Raw genomic sequence first — 23,503 nt, 5'->3', positions numbered from 1 at the left:
GCTTATTTAAATGTCTACTAAAAATTGTTTTTTGAAGTAAGAAATTGTTTACTGTAGTTTGTAAACGTGTGGATATTGTAATATATTAACTGTTAAACCTTTTCAAGTATTTAATTTAACTTAATAATATAGAATTTACATGTATTTTATGTATAAAAACAAATAAATATATTTAGTTTTAGGTCAATTTTGCCTCGCTGTTTTCTGTATTCTTTCTTAAGTAAGCGAGAGATTTCTTATAATAATAATAAATAAAAAGATATTTCAGCTTATTTACTGGGATATATTTAAAATGAAAATTTAATTAACATTTTTTTTTTGTTTTAAAAAACTACACCCTCATGCAGCTTGTTGTACAATATATATTTTAGAGATTCTGATAAAAATTATCAGTTATGAAAGTAATTTAGGTCACAGATGTTAAGCTTAGGCGTGGTGTTTTATTGCAGTGGTTTTCCATTTTATTTTTATTAAGTAATTTTTAAAGTAGGCTTTTTAATTTATAAAAGTTTTTGTAGAAGTATAATTTTATAAACCAGCTATTAATTAATAGTAATAATAATAATAATAATAATCATTATATGATCTTGTCTTAAGGAAAGTCCCTGAGTCTAACACTATGTCAGTTCTATTCTTTTATTAATAACTTTGATGCTTCTCATGCCATACCATCCTTTTAGCTATGTTTTCAAAAGTTCTAAAACTACTCTTTTTATAATTTTCGATGTGCCATGTTCAAAAATCATTATCATATCTTAATATCATTCATATATATATATATATTTTTATATAGATGATTTTTATATGTATATATTATTTTATCGAACATTAAAATCATTATATCAAATAATTATTACATAATAATAATATTTATATCATCAGACACAGTTCATAAAAAAGTAAAATCACCTAATTGTTTGAATTCAGACATTATATTATTATTTATAATATGTAGAGGGGTCCAAAAATGTACTCACTGTTTTCTAGTGCATATCTCGTGACAAATTTGACTTGATGTGACAATTTTTGGCACTGAGAGATGGTTATGGTATGTGTTCAAAATGACCATTGATGCTCATGGCGTCAAACTGCACATCAAACTACAGTTGTTAGTGTACCATTAAGTGGCTTAATGGCAGCACATGACTTGATTTTTTCATGTAGCTCGTCTATTGTTGCTGGTTTTTGTCAATATACGTCATTCTTGACGGTTCCCCAGAGGTGTCAAATCAGGAGATCGAGGTGGGTACTCAACAGCATCTCTTCGACCCACCCACCATCGAGAAGAGCTTTATCATGGTACAAGCTGACATCACGATGGTAGTGAGGTGGAGCTTTGTCTTGTTGCAATTAAAAATGTTCTTCACCGTACAGGTTTTGGATGGCAGGCAAAATCCTTGTCTGAAGCATATCAAGATACGCTTCACCAGTTGTGGTATCCTCGAAGAAGAAGGGACCAATCAAACCACTCACTGATAGACCACAGCAAAGCCCCCCCCTCCCAACCAGTGGAATATTCACTGCCTTGTCCACGTGAGTGTGAGGATTTTCAGGAGCCCAGTAGATGCAAATGTGGCGGTTCACAGTACTGTTACATTTGAATTGCACCTCGTCAGTCTACAGAAACTTCCCTGCAAATTCCTCATCCTCACCAACCATGTGCTGAAACCATTCGCAGTACTCCATCTTTTGATCTGGGTCGTTCTCATTCATCGCGTGCAGCAGCCTTGGAATGTACACTTTCCATTTTGCACTCTTAAGAATGCATCTTACACATCACTGGACGTGTTGTTATGGTTGGCCAGATCTTTCCTTGTTCAAAACTATCTCTGCTACTGCCATTGTGCCTTGTGAATGTTCTCGTACTTCTGTTACTACTTCAGCACAGCCTTGCATTCAACAAACAGTAATTGAACCTCACCCATTTTTGCTACTTGACTGTCTTCTGCTGCACTGGCTAATATGACTGGCTCGTTCCACCACTAACCACCTGTGCATGCGTGGAATAAAATTGCCAGCTCTGCCTATCACGACAAATTTAATACCTTAACACTACACTACACATTAGATTAGTGATTTTAAGTCTTTTTGTTTAGATATTATTTAATTACAAACAGGAATGCCATTTTTTGGACCCCTCTGTGTGTGTATATATATATATATATATATATATATATATATATATATATATATATATATATATTTTATTTTTCTTAGTTTTTCTTCTGCTGTTACAGTTTTTTTATAAGGTTTTGTGATAGAATTGTTAACTCTACACTTAGACAACTAGCTGAGTTAACCAGTTCTCACTCTTTATTACAATTACTTTAGACTTGCCAGGGTAATATAGATTTCTTTATTTTAAAGTGCTGAAAACCTAACTTGCTACTCCTTTTGCTATTTTGTGTAACTACAAACATTCTGTTATGATTTGCCAGACACTAAAAGGTTTATGGCATCATTTAAAGGGTTTACAATTATATTCTATTAAGTCTGTACCGTATTTGAATGTAACATCACTTACAGCTAGGATCAGCTGTGGGAACCTATTTAATGTTTATTTCTTTACCAGATCGTGTTCCAGACTTTAGTATCGCCTTTTCTTAAGTAAAACTCTTGGAGACTTTGTAGTAGCATAGAGAGAATTAAAGTAATACTTCTCCCTAAAAAGATCACAGTAGATGTTCTACCTGTAACATATTCACTGTAACAGCTATTTAACTACTCCGACAGCCCTTCTAGGTTCATGAACTTTCTCATTTCTGTATCTTTTAGTTCTTTTTCTTCTTACCACAAACTCCTATCATGTAGTTTGTGAGAACTTTACAGCGTCACATAGGCTGTGTTTGCTGTGCTAAGCTGGTAGTGGTGAAACAATCACTTAACTTGTTAAGGTAGTGATATTTAGTCTACGGGATTATACAGGTATTCTATGCAATCTCCAAGGGTATCGAAAAGCTAGCCTCAGTTAATTAGCGAATGAGATGGCTTTTTAGCTCTTCACATTCATTTTAAATTTATTGTATGAGGAATTCATTTTGAGTAGAATGTATTATTGGATAATAAAAAAAACCATTAAGCAGTTCTTAAAATGATTCATATTGTAGGTAGATGAAGATGTTTATTAAGTTATCTTTTTTATTTAAGTAATTATTTTTCAGTCTGATTTAGTCACTGAAGATATAACAGTCACCTTGTAGGGATTGATTTTCATTATTTCACATTCTCTTATTAACAGATGAAATTATGTTAATCACATTCATACTAGGTTTAAATATTGTTTATGTAATTTACTCTTTATCATGTTACTGCATTTTAAAACTAAAACATTTTACTTAATATGTGTACAATTCATTGTGTCTTCATCTTTACACAAAGTGCACGAGAGTGTGAGTGAAAACAGAGATGTATTTTTTCTTTTCTATTTTTGTATAGTAATGTATCTAGGTATGATTTTGATCAACTGTATATTTTATTTTTCTTTTTACAGAGGAAAGCCAAAGGTGAAGAGTTATTTGAAAAAGTGTGTGAACATCTCAATCTTTTAGAAAAGGATTATTTTAGTTTGACATATAGTAATGAACATGATCCTAGAAATTGGCTTGAATTAGACAAACGGATATCAAAATTCATTAAAAGTAAGTATAAATAATTTATACTTAATAACAATAATAACTATTATATTACACTTTTTTTTCATGAATTTGGAAATTGTCTGATTATCTTGATAATTTTAAACATGCAAAAAATAGTATGCTTATGTTTTCATTATTAAGTAGCTATTTTTTTTTTCTTATAGAGCTGGCGCTATTCATTTAATGTTACTTAAATATTAATAAATTAGAATAATACTTTCTAAATAAATTCATCCTTTCATCGTATGCTTCATTAATTTGTCACAGAAAGTAATATCCACACTTCATCAGTGTAAAGATGTTCAGAATAATAAAACTTAATGTTAAATTATTATGTTTTATTCTTCATAAAAATATTTACAGTAGACTCCTCCCCCTTAACTAATTGGCTTCTGGAGAGTAGTTGAAAATTGAGTGGTTATTAATTGAGTCCTTTGTATTGTATAAAAAATATTTTTGCTGACAACTGCAAGAAGGTTCCTCTTTTAGTACATATTTTAGGTAAAATTAGTAATAGTATTTTAATGGAGGAATAATTGGATTCTGTATTATTCTACTAGTACTGTTCATTCTCAGCCTGACAGAGAAAACGCAAGATTTTTCATAATTTTTTTTTAATGTAGTCACCTTGGAATTCAATAATTTACCCAGCAACTTTCAAACTTTACTTTCAGTACAATACAATTTGTCCAACTCTGCAAAATTAGCAGTTTCTCAGCTTTGATCTATCATTTGAAGTGAATCTTCATCCAGCATGCTGTCTCTTCAGGTTTGAGAGGAGGAAGTATTCACTGGGAGTCAACTACAGTGCATGTTGAAGCACTTCAAAGGTTAAGACATGGAGTTTTACAGCAACAATCCAAGTCTTGTGGGCAGACTTATAGTAAAGGAGCACTTTTTTTGGTTAGGTGTGAAAATTTAGCCTGAATAGAATCCTTCATTCAGTCCAGTAATGAAACGTAATACTACCCATTGATTGTCCTACTTTTTTTTACCCTATGAGCACCACACCACAAGAATCCCAAAAACCATAGCCATGACTTTTCCTGCAGATTTCCATTTTCATTTTGTTTGGCACCCTTTCACTTGCTCTCATCCACTGCTTGGATTGCTGTTGGGTCTTTGTGTATAAGGTGAATTAATGTTTCATCTTCTGTTATAAAACATGAAAGAAACCAAGTGGAATCATATTTAAATAAATTCATCGAGAAGCGCTCAGTCAAATGCATTTTTGATTGTTGTTAAAAAAGTCATCAAGCAGAAAGCTTTTCATACATATGGAAAGGACAGCAGGGAATGTACTGCTTACTGTATTTTTATTATGTGAAATGAATAACTTTTAATTTTTTTTTTTACTTAAGTGCTTATATTTTTATGAACTAGTATAATTTATTTGCATTAAAGAAAATTTGTAAGAATAGCTATAAAATATTTGAGGTAGTATGTTATTGCCCATAACATTTAATGTTCTTTAATTATGTGAAAAACAAACATTATTTATTTATAATAAGAGAAAATTCTTTTTTGGAATAAATTGTTCAAGAAAATTTTTCTATAATTAAATAATTTACTACTATATTATGGTAATTTCATTATTAAGACAAATAGTTACAATTAATAATTCTGTAAACATATTATTTTTTTGCGCCACAGTGAAACTTGCTATTGAAATTTTGTTATCTATGACATACTGAGTTTTAAAAATTGGAAATTTTCTAAAAATGTACACATGGTGCACTTTGTGAAAAGGAAAATGTAAAAGCTTTACTTTTGCCTGAGTTAGCCTTCAATGTCCATTTAGCTTTTTCGGAAAATAATGTTGGAAGCAGCAAGTCTAATTCTTGAATTCAGAAAAGCAGGCTACTGTTAAATTACTAAATTACAATAAAACAAAATAAGACATTTCTAATTGCTAGACAAATTTCACATATATAATTAACAACATTGGTTTACTTGAATAATCAGACCTCTACAGATCAAGCTATAATAAGTTAGGTCTACATGGAAAAATGAGATATAGATTTTCAGAGCTATACAGAGAATAAATAAAACATGGATTTCCATTTCTGAATCTACTTTTACAAACCACTCCCAATGAAAAAATTCCCTTCACAAACATTAATATGAAAATCTTATATACAGAGTTGTTGTACATTTGAGGTTCGTGGAATATAAAAATGCACAACATAAAAACAACATTATGAAATGAAGAAACACAATTTAAATTTAATTACACACTTCAAATACGCAAAGACCAAACATCTTTCAAAACTATTCAGATACCAGAAGCACGCCCAACTATGCTGCAAAAACCATTACTTTCAGCAGGAGCTCTGAAGAAGCTTAACATGAAGAAATGTTTACTCAGACAAAAGTGAACACCCTTTCCTATTTAAAAGGTGTACTGCAATCATTTTTTTTATAAGTTTTCAGTTATTCTAGAAAAGGTTCTACACAACCTTTATTATACCTGTTTATTTTTTCTTTGAAACAAAAAAATTGTAATTTCTTTAGTTTTTTTGTGCATTGTTCATAAAAAAAATTGGACATTTTACTGATTATCAAGATTTAATTTTTTCACATTTGATTTACATAATCTGTAACTTACTTTGATTTAGTTGAGACCGAGACAGATATTTTCAGTATGAATAATGGTTAAATTTTATTTACTTCATTGAATCATTTCTGTGCAATAATGTCTTTGTAATATTATTATTTTATTTTTTATTGTTTATTAAATTATTCATTATTAACGTCCCCTTTTAAAAAAAAAAATAATATTTTAAATAAAATACTCATAATCTATCAAGTAATAATCTGTTATCAGTCTATTCTGTAAAGTTCAGGCAATTATTTTTCGTATATTAAAGAAACTATTTCTTGTAAGTTTTCAAAGATTAGATGTAGTAATAAAATGCCAATACAGAAACATATTTAGTTGCAGTTCTTTTATAGAAGTTACGCTACGATGGCTTCCTTTAAAGATAGATATTGTTCTTGCTTTAGAGATGTTAATGGATAGCATCTTATATCCATAGCAGTATTTCGAGAAAAAATTAATTTTGAAATCCCATTGGTATATTTTTTTTTAAAAATTTGAAATTATAAGTAGTAGTAGTTTTATTAAAAGAGTATGGTTTCCTCTAAATCTAACCCAGATTGAAAGTAGGTATAGATTGAATTAGCATAGTGTGTATACTGACACTAAACTAGATGGAAAATTGCTTTACTTAATCAGATACTGTCTTCTATTTTAATAAAGTTGATTTGATAATCACTGACTTAAATGTTTTTAGTTTTGATTGTGTTATAAACTAGCCCAGAAAAGAGTACATGAATTTCCTCATGAATTCATCTTATAACTAGTATAGAAGTTGTGTTTCAAAAGAGATAAATGCTTTTAAAAAAAATAATTGGAACTTTATTTTGCAACAGGATGTATGACTTCTGTCATGAGTAACCTCAGAATTATTCAATTCTTTTTTATATTACTCTCAGTAACTTCAAATTTATGCTTATTGAATTTTTTTTAGCTACATTAGAATCTGTAACTTTTTCATTCAGTTGCAAAAAACAGTGAAAATGACTTCACTTGCCAACGGTCTTGAATTGGTCTATTATCATCTATAAAGTAATATTCATTCATTTTATACTTTTTGCCTTCTGAATTAAACTTAACAATTTTATTATAACCTATTTTCAGATGAGCAGCAGTGGGTATTTAATTTTGAAGTGAAATTTTATCCACCAGATCCTGCTGGATTAAAGGAAGATATTACAAGGTATTCTATTTGTAAAAACTGCAGTGTGTGTATGCTTTTTATTTAAATATTACTGTAATTGTGATGTTATTAGAAATAAAGATAGCAAAGTCTTAATGATTTAAGAGTGGTAATTTTTGGCGGGAACTTAAGTAAAAAAAACTGTGATAACTTGTGATATATTTAGACAATCTGAATGAATTTAATATAGTTTATTACCTGAAAAGCAGAGACATTTTTCAGAACTTTGTAAACAATGATCAGTTTTAAAATCACTGATCTTAAATAATTATTAAAATCGGTTTCTTGAGTTCAAGTTTGAACAGATTTCTTTGGATTCTGTATGTAGTTCTCCCATGCAAACCATGGGAGTTCCCCCATTCAACTTATCACAAATAGATGGCCTGCCAGAATTTTTCTACCTAATAAGCTGATGATCCCACAGCAATTATTTTCATGCAGTGGCTCTTTATTTAAAACATGCTGATTTCCTTGTTAAACAACAGTCACTGAATCTAATTGTGCAAATCTAAGAATATCCTGAATCTACTTCTGAACTGTACGCATTTTGACTGATCGGCATTAGAAGAAAGGCATGAAAAATGTAACGTGGTTTATGTTCATTACTCATGATTTTATTAAATGTATTTGCCAATTGTAACTAAATAACGTTCATGATATTAGTGTACTAACAACAAAATCTTTTACAATGAAAAAAATTCAAAATAATTTTTAAAAAAATTGCAATAGATTTGCTTTATTTTTTCAACAAAAAAAAATTTCCAAAAAAATAAAGCAAGCAAATGCAGTTTGCTACTTTGTCAAGAAGTTCTTCATTCAAAATAAAAATGTGAGCACATGCAGCAAACAAACCAATGCACCATGTTTTTTCATCTGGTTAATTAGTTTAATTTTGAATCTTTAAGCATGGTGTTTTCTTTTTTATATTGTAAAGGGGAACGTCAATTTTATTTGAAGTTTCTACATATACAATACATTTATCAGTTTTATCAATTGTTATCCTATTTTATTTTTGACATATTTTAGGGGGAAAATATGTTAGTTTTATATTTATTTATTTATTGTTTTCTTCTGGAACTGATGTTTAAAATTTTCGCTTTAGTAAACACACTATTATTTTTATATATGAACCGTACATAATGTTTTTCTTTGTGAAAATAAATTGTTTTAATATGTATAAACAGTATTTGTTTATACATAATATATGTAAAATATTAATTGTTAATATATGTAAAAGTATTTGTTTAGAGCTATTAATGTTATCAGTGATTTCTATTAGTTTGAAAAACATAGCACAGATGACAAGAAATGCTTTATTCAAAATAAAAATGTGAATACATACAGCAAACAAACCAGCACACCATGCTTCTTCATCTTGTTGATGATGTATTGCATTACCGTTATTGATTATCTGTGCATACGAGGTGTTTCAAAAAGTAACAAGCATTTTTGTTTTTTAGAAAGAATTTTATTTATTCATCTATTTTAATGTTATCCCCTTCAAAATAATCCCCATTAGATATTATACACTTATAAAGGAAGCGCTTTTTTCAATCCCCAGAATACTTTGGAACTTGATCTTTGGAATAGTGTTTAGCTATTTCAGCTATTTGCTTTTAATTTCATCTATGCTTGAAAAACGACGTCCCTTTAAGGTTCCCTTTATTTTTGAAAATAGAAAAAAGTCACACAGGGCCTTATCTGGTGAATATGGTGGCTGAGATATCATTACAGTTTTGTTTTTGGCTAAGAATTGACGAACAAGCAATGAAGTGTGAACAGGCGCATTATTGTGGTGCAAAAGCCATGAATTGTTTCACCATAAATTTGGGTGGTTTTTTTTCCAGATTGCTTCATGCAAACGGCATTGAACTTGTAGATAATACTCCTTATTGATCGTTTGACCTTGTGGCAAGGACTCATGTTGCTCTATGCCATTACAATTGAAGAACATGGTGAGCATAACCTTCATGTTCAACCATACTTGTTGAGCTTTTTTCGGTCTTGGTGATCGAGAATGCCTCCACTGGGATGGTTGAGCCTTAGTTTCAACATCATATCCATAAATCCATGTTTCATCATCTGTTATGACACGTTTCATGCATCATTGTTGACTTCATTTAGCAACTCCTGAGCAACATCCATTGGCCACTGTTTTTGATTGAAATTCAACAGTTTTGGAACAGATTTTGCTGACACATTTTATACCCAAAACATCTGAAAAAATTTCATAGCATGAGCCAGTTGATATCCCAACATCATAAGTGATTTAGTGATCATTCATAATAATTTCATTCACTTTTTCCATGTTTTCATCAGCTGATGTGCTGGGGCGTCTAGGGCACTCATCATCTTCAACAACTTCATGACCTTCTTGGAAACGCTTATACCATTCGTAAAACCTTGGTTTACTCATAGCAGACTCACGAAAAGCAATATTTAACATTTTTAAAACATTGCTACCCTTTATTCCATTCTTATAGCAAAATTTAATACAAATTCTCTGATCCATTATTTATACAAATAAAAAATTGCAGATCATACCAAAACACGTGTTATCCTTTTGACAGCTGACAACAGACTAAACATCCAATATGGCTAAAAATGTACAGATACTTTTCAAACATGTTTACCAATACAACAATGAAAAAATTTCAAGAATCGAACTAATACAACCCATGAAATTTCAAAATTCTTGTTACTTTTTGAACACACCTTGTACATCTGAAGACTACTCCAATCTGAGCCCATTCATTATCATTGCTCTACTGTATTTTGTCGGGAGACCTCATCATATCTTTGGAAACCTAAATGGACTAATGCATGTTTATATAATATAAAAGTAGATAATGTATAAGAATATTATGAAATGACTTTGATAGTATGATCTACCTGTATAATTTAAAAATATTGTATTTTAGTTTTTTTTTAAATACCTGTTTTGTATACATATTTTGTGGGTTCTGCTGCTCCAGGTCTACTGCCTTCCTTTGTTTCAAAAGATCTTGGGTTGGTTTACTACTTTCTACCCAGCATTTTATCCTCACCCAACATATTTTCTTAAATTTTTATTTTGCCTTTTATAGTTTTCCATTTTCCACAGTATGCTTCTCGATATTTCATTTCTGGTGATTGCATTCTACTTCCTGTCCCTACAGTACCCTGCTTCCTGCTGGATATGTAAGTTTTGGATAGATAGGTAGTAATAGGCACTTCTTATACCATACTGGACTTCTGACATTTCAGTAAAACTAGATCATTGTGGAACATTGCTTCTATTATTTTTCTGTTTTCCAATTTTTAAGTATGCAAATTACTTAAATAATTTTACACCTTGCTCTCCTCTGTATCTTGCAACTGTATCAATACTTTTCTTATTTTCACTGCTATCTTCTAACCTTGCTTTCTTTCTAATCTATTCCATCCTTGGAATAGATTAACTAAAAAAAAATTAAGAATACATTATTAAAAATACAGTTCATCATTTGGATTCTTATTGGGGGGAAACCCCTTCCCCTATAAGAATACAATCTGAAAACAGCCTCCCTCCTGACTGATCCTGAGCCACTTTCTTTCTTAATTTTTTTCAATATATTGTTGCTCTTACTAGCTTGATCTTATTAAGGTAGCTGACTTCCTGTTATTATCCTGACTTGAACAGCAATATATTTTCAAAAAGGTAATTTTAGAGTGTTCCACTGTAGATTATTCCAATCACCATTTGAATGATTTCTCTATAACTTCCCTGAATTCTCCAGCTTGTCCATTTTTCAATTTTATTTTTTTTTTAAGATCACTGTAGATATAAATTATAGATTCTTATTTTTATGCCAAAACTTTGCTCTTATGATTACAGGTATCAACTGTGTCTTCAAATTAGGAATGATATCTTAAATGGAAAGTGAGTAATTTTACAGTCATTCCAGATTTGAAGTAATGATAATATGTATTTTATATAAGATAGATTATAAATTTAATTTTTTTATCTCATTAATTAAATTAATGTAAACTTTGTTTTATTCACGAGTGGGTGGTTTAAGTTTGTTGGGCATTTATGACATTTAGCGTTATTGATTTGGTATGGAATTTGGCTCATAAAAATATATAATAAAATTGCAGATACTTAGGGTTCAGGACCATCTCAGCCCGTAAGGTGGATGCAGGAGTTTCACTTTTTCACAGGTAGGACAGATGGGATTAGTTGACAAAGGGTAGATGGATCTACAGACTGATCCTGGACCCCCAGTGATGGCTGGAATACGCTGGAATACAAACATGTGGAATTGGGGTACAAGTTGACTTAGTTCCTTACTAGCCATTGTTGTTTTTAAGCATTCCTGTGCACACAGACATTGAGACTCTCTATTTAATATGATTAATCTGGAGAACAGGACACCACAGAACACAGTGCTTGAGTGCAATCCATTCTTGCAGTATAGGGAAGCTTGCTGGAGAGAATTCTGCATGCTTACCCTAGATAACATCATGGGGATTATGCTGCAGACTGAATGGGCATGGCACATGGTGTCCACGATGTTGGTTAAGATCATCTGTACAAAGATAGTTGTACATGATTAAATCCCCCTGAATCTCCCTTGGGCTGTGTTCATATTAAAGCAGCTCTGGTCTCCAGGAGGATTATCTGGGGGGGGATTGGAAATACTGCAGTTGACCTTGTGATTTTTTTCTATGAGGACTGACTACATTTTAGAAGTTTAAAAAAATCACAATTGGCCAATGTTAATATGAAATATTGTTTAATTTTCTTTATTGGAATTTTGTATTGTACTTGTTAGAAATACCTTATAAATACTAAAGATTAATTAGCTATTTCTCATAAAATATTAACTACCCTATTAAGAAAGTGTACTTAATTCTCTGCACAGTGGGATACATTAATTTGTTCCTTTGCAATATAATATATCTCAGGTTTTCTTATGACCGATTTATGTAAATCATTTAAGAAATAAGATGCACCTGTTTGAGTTGCTTTCTCTGAAATTAAAATATGTTATCTTAATTAAATAGATTGAAGTTAGTTAATTTGAATCCTACGCCCTATAATGAATATTTTTATTAATGTGATAGACTGCATCTTTCTAAATCATATTCTTGTAAGGAAAATAATTGCGTGAAACTAGAAAAAAACTATTATTTCATTTTTTTACAAAATAACAACTTATAGCTCAAGCTTTTAGCTAAACTTGATAAATTTAGTAATGTTCAAATTAAGTAAATTCTCTCACAAATTTCAATTCTAATTAATGTAAAAGTATGAAAATTTGCCACATTTATGATAGTTTGTTTAATTTAATCAAGCATGTAGTGGACATTGAGCCCTTTTGGGATGTTGATGAAAAAAACTGTTTTAATAAAAAAAAGACCAAATGTCTACCCCTGATTTTAACTGTTTTACTTATATATTAATATTAAACGATGAAGATATTTCACATATTTTCATTTATTCTCATGAGATTTATTACACTAACCATCAGTCTACAGGGAAAAATTATGATTACACCCACATGTATTCATAGTTCTTTGATGAATGACAGGGAAACAGTACCATTTATAAAGAATTAAAAAAGATAATATTTAAAGAGAAAAAAAAATTGTATTGGTTAATGCAGTTAAGGGTATTACGTTTTTTATTGTATTATATTAAATTATATGCTTCTTTGTTTTGTTTTAGGTTACCTTGTTCATTTGTAACATATGCTCTTTTGGGTTCATATCTTGTCCAATCTGAGCTTGGCGATTATGATCCAGAAGAACATAAAAACAATCCATTCTATTTGAAGGATTTCAGATTTTCTCCAAACCAGAATGCTGAACTTGAAGAAAAAATTATGGATCTCCATAAAGGCCATAAGTTAGTATTTATAATTGTGTGTGTGTATAATTGAAAGCATTGTGCTACCTGATTGCTATATATTTTTTTTTGTGCTATTTTATATATATATATAATAAGGATGGATTTAGAATTACTGAATTCATCCTTCACAAACACAAATATGTTTGGAGTGTAACAGTAGTAGTTTATTCAATATTAATTTTAATTGACCAGAATATTAATTTAACTTTTTGATATAAATTATTTATCACTCAGCTTTTAGCATGTCTGTACACATTTCTAACTTTTATGTTTTTGAAAAGAAATTATTCAAAAATTATTTTATGTAAAAGTATTTTAATTCTAAACAAAAAAACTAAATTTTGTTTTAAAGTACTGCTTCTGATAAATGTTAATGTCATCATTCTTTATATTAGATTATTAGCTTACTAGATAATTCTTTATATAGATAATTTGTTTTATAAAATAATGAATAAACATTTATTGTATGTAACTTTGAGTGAATTATATCAGCAGCAAAATTTGGTCAGATTGGTCAACTATTTTAAGTCATAAGGACTAAAATTTGGAACCAGCAGTTTCATAATAAAATGAAAAGTTCATGTAAATCAGTGTTAGCATAAAAGTGGAAAAAGATCATTCACAAGTCATTACAGTAAAAAAAAATAACCAGTTGTCTGGTAGTGAAAATGAAATAGACCTTTTTCTTTTCTGTCTTATTTGAGAAATTTGTCCAATTTACCTCAGCCCAAGCTGGACGTTTGACATTTTTTAATTTAAAGCTAATTTAACATTTTTATTAATTTTTCTTCATGACATTAAACTATGTTGTTCAAGTATCTTTCTTTTACTTTTCCTGGAAAATAAATACACATTTTCTTATAAGAAATCCATGCATTTTTTACTGTGCTTTTAAAGTGTCTATCAAAAGTTTAAGAACACCATGAAAAAAGCACAAAATTTGAGGTTTCTCTATATTTATTTAAACATTTTTACAAAAAAAAAAATCAAAAAGAACCATCTTACAGTTAGTAATTAATGTGCCCTCTGTTGGCTCTTCAGACCACCTTCACATGATCTTGCATTGAATCAATCAGCCTCCTGCATTCGTTGACAGTGACATCTCGCCAAAGTGCACCCATATTCTGCTTCAAATCTTCCTTTGATTTGGCTTTCTCTTGGCCAACTTGATCCATAGAATTCCAGAAGTTCTATATGGGATTGTGGGTCAGTTTGGCAAGCATACTCTCCATGGTAGCCGTGCAATAGCCTTGTCTTTGAACCAGTCTACCATAAAGCAACTCTGATGATATGGAGCATTATCTTGCTGGAAAAGATAATTCTCTTTCATTAGCCTACTCACTGAAGGAACCACTAATTCCTGCAATATTTGCACGTACTTCTGGTTATTGACTGATCCATCAGTAATGTACAGTTCTCCTGGCTTTATAGGTTATATACCCCCAGACTCAAACTGTATAGGATACAGTTTGAATCTACTTTTATCTGATAAACACATCTTTGCCAGGCTTCTTGCATCCAAATATGCCTCTCATAACACCATCTCATTCGCCTTTTCTTAGCTTGTTCAATAAGCAGATGTTTACACAAGGCTATGTAAGGCATCAACCCAGTTTTTCTCAGACGACAGCCTAGGGTTTTAGCACTGATGTTAATGTCCAGACTATCCTTAACTTCTACCAAAGATCAGGTAAACTAACTCTATTATCTTGTTTATTTATATTTATGACTTTGTAGTCAGTTCTTGTTGAGGTTAGTCTAGGCCTGTCCTTATGGGAAGCATCAGCGACAGTAGCAGTTTTAGATTTTTTTTACCATCTGTTCCATTCGGTTTTTTGACACTTCCAAGTTTTTCTGCAATCTCTATAGCTTAAGTCACTCTTCCACATCCCAACAATCTGATACTTCACATTAGTATTCATGGACTTTCAGATCATTTTTTAATTTTTAAGTAAAGAAGTTAACCTAAAACACACTTATAGTAAGATTGATCAGACAATGATAAGTAGTGGGAATCAGTTGTTTAGTGCTACTAACTCTACTAACTTTAGAGTGCTACTAACTCCCCAGATCCTGATTAAATTGGTGTGGCTGTTTGACATTAATATGGGTGCCAATTACAAACTCGAGCAAAGTTAGAACAGCAAATTTTTATGCAAAAAGAGCTGAAAAAAGATGTGTTCAGGCCCGTGACTAAGATCTCACTTTTTTTTTTATAAAAGGAGACTGGCTTAATGTGCCTTCCTGCAAGCCTATTCACATACCAAAATTCATTAGTCTAGGTGTACCCATTCTGGAGTAATAATTTTTGTAAATTAAATTTCACCATACATTTTATGCTCTTTTTAAAATGTACAAATTATAATAGAATTGGTTCTATAAAATATAGAGAGGTTGAATATGTTAAATACTATTCATTTTAAGGGTTATTTGGCTGATGTCTAGCATGTACGGTTGCAAAAGTATAAGGACAGGAAGCAGTAATGTATAATTTAGGGGATGGTCCTTAAACTTTTGACAGACATTGTAAAATATACACTGAAAGACTAAGGTGAAGGTCAATCATTTAGTTTATGAACCCATTCTTTCTTAATTACAGTATAAAAGTTAAATATTCATATCCTTTTATTGTGCTTATATGTATGTGTCAAAATATGTAGAAATTTTGTGACACAAGTTTCATTCAGTTTTTGACAAATGTATGTAACAGTATTTTAGTAATTTCAATTTTTTTTATATTTTGTTTTATGGTGTTAAATATTATTATTTCCTAATGACATAGTTAATGATATTTACAAATATTGAATAAAAGACATATTCATGCTTCTATTTTACATTATTATCTCTGTTTGTAAAAATAAAAAATAAAGTATTACTGTATATTTCAGTATTGCAAATTGCAGATAAAAATGTGTTGTTTATTTTATTTCAGATTATTACTATAAAAAATGCCAAAATGCTGCATTAGATCCATGATATAACTTTATTGCTCTTGATGTTGTATGTGCTTAAAAAAAATTAAACTGAAGCATTCCTTTTTTTTTACTAAAAGATGATTGTTTAAATAAACTGTAAAGTTATTGATTTAAGAAGAAAATGTCTTTTAATATTTTACTTAACATGTTCTATTAAAAGTAAATAATGTTTATTAAAAATATATATATATATATATATATATATATATTTACGCTAATATCAAATCATTATGAAATTTGTACTTACTCATGTTAATCCATTCGACCATGAGCTTCTGGTAATAGAAGTAATACTGTTCCATCATTCAGTTCTGATCAAATTTTGAATATCATATTTAAATATATGAAGAAGATTTTATAACAGTGTGTGCTGTATAGAGATTATTGTGTAAATGGCCTTTTGGTTAGCCATACATTGTGTAAATAACATTAGTGATTCAGTAATTTATTCAATTTTTGATTGCACTATATAATTGGTGCTAGTGAAATATAAACAGTGAAGGATCTGCTGTTGAAGTGGTTCAGTTGATGTATACAGTGAACCACATCAGTATAGAATGGACTCATGACTAATCCTAGGAGTGTTGTTAATTTATGGTTTTCCATTACTAATTATATCCAGTTAATTAATTTACCATATTATAAAACAGATCAAGTATTAGGACTGAAAATGCCGATTGTTTCTCATTATTCTTTATAGATAATTATTATTAACAAATGTATTTTACAGAGGACAAACTCCAGCCGAAGCAGAATTACATTATCTTGAAAATGCCAAGAGATTAGCTATGTATGGTGTTGACCTTCATCCATGTAAAGATTCAGAAGGTGTAGATATAATGCTTGGAGTTTGTGCTACTGGAATCCTTGTTTACACTGACAGGTATTAATCCATTAATTAATTACTAAAGGTGAATTTCTATTAACTTATTTGCCTATAAACTGATAATCTTTAATTGTAATTTTATGCTTTCTTTGGTTGCATTACTAACAGCTATAACAACATTCAGCAACATGTAACATTTGAGTATGCATTTTGAGTGAAACACATTTAGTACTGCTTAACTAAAGGTGCAGGTTTGAACTTGTTTTCTTGCATCGATAAGTATACATACTCGTACTTTTATTGTCATATGCTTTAGGATGCTCTTTCAGAGGTGTTTATGGTATTGTGTAAGTATAGTAATAAATACACCATTTTGTCCAGGACTTAATTTAAGAAGATCTAATTGCATACTTGGTTATGAATGTAGCCTTATCTGCAAATAAGGAATTATCTTAAATGTAAGTCCTAAATTATTGTTGTTTCATTTTTTCTTTATGGGATGGAACTTTATGGGAAGTGAGACTCAAGTTTCTAGTCTGTTTACAGATTTGCAGTAGTACTATAAAGTAGGCAGTGATATTTGTTTACAGTTTGTTTTTGATTCTAAATCTGTTGAGATACATTTTATTTGTTATAGTTTGATGCTTTTATAAATTACTTTTGATTGTAAAAAAAGGCAGATAGATTTTTTATCATGTGATAACTATCAATTTGTTAAGACTTCAGTAACTGTATAATGTGCTTATTGATTCCAGAATTGGCAGTTGTCAGTTTGTATACAATTTATGTAGGAACAGTGTATATTGGAAAAATGATTGTTACATAATTGCTTATAGTAAATAATTGGTGTTTCATTTGAAAAAAAATCACATACAATAGTCTAATTTTTATTCATTGACAATTTTACAAATTGCTACAGCTGCTGAAAGCCAGCTGATTGCTTGAGTATTGGTCATGATGTTACTAACTTGTGTTTTATTTACATTTTTTACTCTTTTTACAGATTTTACTTTACTTTTTTTAATATATGTGTGTGTGTGTATATATATATATATATATATATATATATATATATATACATACATTATATTTGTTGCAATTAAAGTCAGATTTAAAAAGAAAATCTTTAATGATGCATACAAAACATTTTTTTTCACCACAGAAATAAAGGAGCGCCAATTGTAGGAATAACTGACATATCTCAAAATGTTTATTTATTATTTATCTGTTATGGCTTAGAAGAAGAGTTTGATATATTTACAGATTTATTCAATTACTCTATATGAATTTATGATTCTTATTTCACTGTTTTTTTTTTTTCAATTGCAGATTAAGGATAAACAGGTTTGCTTGGCCAAAGATACTGAAGATTTCCTACAAAGGTCACTACTTTTATGTAAAAATAAGGCCTGGTGAATTTGAACAGTATCAGTCAACAGTTGGTTTTAAATTAAGTAGCCTTCGGGCTGCAAAAAAATTATGGAAAACATGTGCAGAACACCACACCTTCTTTAGGTGAGTATTATATTTGTGGCTTTTACTTTAACGTTTAATATAATGAATGCTTTAGAGTAAAAATAAATTAGTTGATGCCTTCCTAGATTTTTAATGAAGCGTTAGGTAAAACTAAACAGAATTTGGTGTTACTTTAGTATGCAGTCTACCATCATCATGAGTCTAAAGTAGCACTCACTTAAGTAATATAATTTATTAAAAAATAAATAATATTTCATTTTTAGTGGTTAGCATCCCACTTAATTTATTTTAAATAGTAAACTAATATTATAAATTACATCAAATTATGTAAATTTGTATAGTTAATGTTAATTTGACAAGGCTAGTGAGCATTAGATTAGTTTTGGTTAGATAACATAATTTCTGTTTACTGAACTTCGTATGATGCCTAACTAAACTTAATCTAACACTCATTTCATTTATTAACCTCATTTAATGTACATTAAGTATACAAATTATTAACAGTTGTTAACATAATGTGGTACAGTAGACTGCATTTACTGTACTAGTAGACCTCATGCAGCGATGTAGTAGGGCCAGACCAATGTTCCACAATTTTTTCAAAGTCGAGATGTGTTCCATTACTTTACTAAATCTTGGAAAGATTATCTTCTTTTTTTTCAAAGCTGGAAGAATAATTGTTTACATTCTGCATTCATGTTACTTGAAAAAAATAATGGGTACAAATTCCTCCATTTCTATAAGTCTTTTATACAATGTTTTGTAGGGTATTTACTTTTCTTATTTTATGACATTAACCCTTGGGTTCTATATTCTTGCAATAAGAAACTAATAATATTTTCATAAAAATTGTATAGTTAGTCATAAAGTTGGCAAAATTTCAAAGGATAATTATCAACAATAAAAGAATAGTTTTGCACTGTTTTTATTTTTCATGAAGCTTCAGTTTCGATCAGTGGCTTTCGGTGTATGTACATCCACCGAATATTAATACTAACTTTTAATTTAATGTTTACTAATATTAATACTAACTTTTAATTGTATTCCAAAATATTTTTTATTCATGACTTGTTTAAATATTGTCAATAAAAAAAATAATAAATTTAATAAGAAAAGGTGTAAAAATTACTTGTAAATTTCAATTTAAATTAAAAAAATGAGTGAAAAACAGAAGCAGCAAACATTAAAAAATTTCACACAAATGTGGCAATGCAGATTACCTGAACGTGAAGATAGTCTTTTATATTTGTCTGGGAACTTTTATAAAAAATTTAAATACAAGTAAGATTTTTTTTTTTAAATTAAAAATACAATTTTCTTGTTTAAGTTGTTATTTGCAAATATTGCAAAATTGTAATATTTATTATCTATACAATCGCTTCTTTTAGAAAGATTAAAAAAAACCACCAGGTTGGTCTAGGGGTAAACTTGTAAATCAGCTGTTTTTGAAGTCAAAGTTCTCAGGTTCAAATCCTAATAAAGATTATTTGGATTTGAATAGTAGATCGTGGATATCACGATCTGTTCTTTGGTGGTTGGGTTTCAATTAACCACACATCTCAGGAGTAGTCGACCTGAGTTTGCTCAAGACTACAAATTTACTGGTACAATTACATTACACTGATAAATCACTAATGACTTTTATTGTTGATGTGACTATAAATAAAAGTATTAAAAAAAAGATTAAAAAATCAACCATTGATTATAAAAGTCTATTAGTAGAAAGAAAATAACATAAAAGATTTTTGGTTATTCAGACTTATTGATAAGACATTTTGAAACAAATTTTTTGGTCTATTCTATATAATACAAATTATGAATTTGAATGTTGCATTATCAATTTGAATTTTTGAAAGTAATGCTGATCATATAATAATAACATTGTTGTCTTTTTATAACCAAACTACTCCATTTGGGTCAATCAATTTGAAGTGATCCAAGGGTGCCTGCTTGACCAACTCAAAAAAAATTGAAACTTAACCACTTATTTCATATATGTTTCAGGATCTTAAAACTATTTTTTTAAACAACTGTTAAAAAAAATAATGTGCACATAACAAAAATGGCTGCTACAGCAGCCATTTTTGTTATTTGCACACACTTATTTGTGTGATTTATAAAGGGTTTATCTATTTCTATAAAAAAGGGTTTTCTATTTTTTCCGTAAGGGTTTACGGAAAAAAATCATAATAAAAAATTATTGCTCCTGGAAGGATGAAACAAAAGACAGTTTATTCATATTTTCTCAAGGTAAAAGATTGGTCCAGGGATGGCATACACAGTTTGAATTATTTTTTTATATGTTAGCAGTTTTACCATAAATAATATTAATGGTGATATAAGTACCCCTAAATTTTTATGAATTTTTAAAAACTAACTTTTTTTAAAAATTCAAATTTTGACTTCAAATAACTCTCATGGCGCAGGTGATAAAAATTTTAATTCCCTGCCTCTTGGAAAAAATTACCAAAAGTGAAATTTCACAGTTTTTCATGTTCAACTCTATTGGTAGTTTTCTCATAGAAAGAAGAGAGATAGGTAAATAAAGCACTGCACCAATCATTTGCTATCAGAAAATATGAATAAACTGCTTTTTGTTTCATCCTTCCAGGAGCAGTAGTTTTTTAAATATGACTTTTTCCGTAAACCCATAGAATTACAAAAATAGGTGTGTGCATTGTAACAAAATTGGTCAACACAGGTAAATTGCTTAAATAAAAAATTTTTTAAATAGTTTTAAGGTCTTGAAACATGTAGGAAACAAGTGGGTAAGATTCAATTTTTTTTTAATTGGTCAAGCAAACAGCTTATGTTTTTTTGGGACACTTCAGATTTATTGACCCATTTGTCTTACTAATTAATAATACAAAAATAAATTGTTAAAATAATTACCCTTATTTTTTTAATGCCTAAAATAACAGTCTCTGGAAAAAAATCAAAAAAGAAAATAATAAAAATATAAGTAGTAGTTAATTTGAAAAATTTCATGAAAAAAATTGTGGGGGTACAAATTCAGCATTTTGGCACCTCTTTTTTGTAGCACTACTTTCCTGACCTCATGATGATGGTAGACCGTATAGTAGCAAGCAAATTTTTATTATATATAAAAAAAATTAAAATTATTGAAAAGTTTTTAATTTTGTTTAATCACTATTTACACCAACAGTTAATTCATTTGAAAGGTTGTTTTAATCATTGTGGGTTTTTATTCAAGAAGAACAAAAATTCTGTTTGCATTTTATTACTTAATCTAAGATGTTAGTGAAAAAAATGTGTTTGGTACAAAACATATTTGAATTAAATAAGATAACATTTCTGGATTATACGAATTGAAATGAAACAGATAGTTACAAATATATATGTTAAAGGATTATAAAAGAACATGTACTTATTTCTTGTTAGTTAATTATTCACATTTATAATTAAATCAAATATGTTAATGCATTTAATTAAATATAAATAAAATAATTTACTCTCCAGATATTATTCAAAATAACTTTGAGAGTGTAGAATATAATACTAATTCATTAAATTATTTTTACTAATATACTTGCCAGTATGAAATCTAAACCAAAAGTAAAGACTAAGTTTATTAATAAAGACCAAAATGAAAAAAATAATTACGATTCATTGTTTTTACATATCTTCACTATTTTTCTACATAAAAAAAATTGTTTTATATGTATTGTGTAAAATAATAATGCGCATGAGTTCTGCTTTCTAGGATTTCAGTCAGTTCAGTGCTTGCAATACCTCCATCTCTTTAACAACTCAAGGTGAAGGATTGGATTTTTAAGTCTGTAAGAGCTAGGATTTAAGAGATCAGAATGTTCCATCAAAAATCTATGTCTTTGAAATATATGAGTGTACATTATCTTAAATAAGAATGTTCCTCATTGCTGGATTTTGAATGTTGTATTTCAGTTTGAAATTTCTCACCTTCACTTAATTTTTTCTCAGTTCTATGAAATCTACCTGAAGGACAACTTTTTTTTAAAACAATAGTCCAATAGTCCTGCTTTCGTTTTGACTGGATCTGCTTGAATTTTTTTCCTCTATTGAACTCTTATGATTCAAATGTGTAAATTTTGTTTTAACTTTGCTTTGTGTAAGAAATCTATGTTTCATTACCATGATATTTGGAAAAATTGGTCCGTTTCTTATAAGGTCCTAAAATCTATATGTATATGCCATGCTTTTATTTTTCTGCATTTAAGTCAGTGGTTTAAGATCTATTTTTTAATAGATTATTTTTCCACTAAACTATCACACTCCACAATGTAAGGATACATTGAAACTCTTGTAGTGAAATATCAGGAAATTTCTGTTTTAATTTAAGTTTCCATTTCTTTGTTGAAAAAAGTCATCTGTTTGAACGCTATGCCTTTCACTCCTCTCTTAATTATGTATATTTGTATGACTTATGTTTGGAACTAATATTGATTGTCTTACCTTTCATTTACTGTAAGCCCATAAACTAAGCCCACAACTCATGATGGATTTCAACAGCATTACATCTTCTGTGTTAAGAAATCAAATGATAGACTTTGTAATCAAATGATAGATTGATATAAATGAGCATATCCATGCTATAGAAGAACATGACCATGATTTGCTAAGAGTGTTACACATTGAAAATGTTTGTAATCGTGGCAGCATTATGCTTGACTATTGATTAAAGCAACTTAACTTTAGTAAACTTCAATTTACAGGTTAACAACATTGGAACCTCCTCCAAAAGCTGGACTTTTCCCAAGATTAGGCTCAAAATTCCGTTATTCTCGAAGAACACTTCACGAAACAAGCACTACACCAATCGATCGACCGGCTCCTCAGTTTGAACGCAGTCTCAGTGGGCGGCGCTTAACATCACGCAGCATGGATAGTAAGTGTTATATGTATAATTTTTTTCATAGTTGATTTTATGTTAATTT

General features: G+C 29.4%; 1 protein-coding gene across 5 annotated transcripts in view; it reads left to right on the top strand.

Moving 5' to 3' along the window:
• The window catches only part of cora (erythrocyte membrane protein band 4.1 like coracle), a 208,161-nt gene that overhangs the window by 115,892 nt on the left and 68,766 nt on the right, over nt 1-23,503 (top strand). For all 5 annotated transcript variants that reach the window (XM_075365229.1, XM_075365232.1, XM_075365231.1 and 2 more), the window contains exons 3-9: nt 3,491-3,638; nt 7,339-7,417; nt 11,274-11,318; nt 13,110-13,289; nt 16,998-17,150; nt 18,423-18,608; nt 23,282-23,454. In XM_075365229.1, coding sequence (XP_075221344.1) covers nt 3,491-3,638; nt 7,339-7,417; nt 11,274-11,318; nt 13,110-13,289; nt 16,998-17,150; nt 18,423-18,608; nt 23,282-23,454 — 964 coding nt within the window. The remainder of the gene's footprint in view (nt 1-3,490; nt 3,639-7,338; nt 7,418-11,273; nt 11,319-13,109; nt 13,290-16,997; nt 17,151-18,422; nt 18,609-23,281; nt 23,455-23,503) is intronic.

The sequence above is a fragment of the Lycorma delicatula genome, chromosome 1 (assembly GCF_047948215.1).
Source record: "Lycorma delicatula isolate Av1 chromosome 1, ASM4794821v1, whole genome shotgun sequence".
In the NCBI taxonomy this organism is placed as follows: domain Eukaryota; kingdom Metazoa; phylum Arthropoda; class Insecta; order Hemiptera; family Fulgoridae; genus Lycorma; species Lycorma delicatula.
Note: the sequence above shows the minus strand (reverse complement) of the source record. Positions and strands in the feature narration are given on the sequence as shown.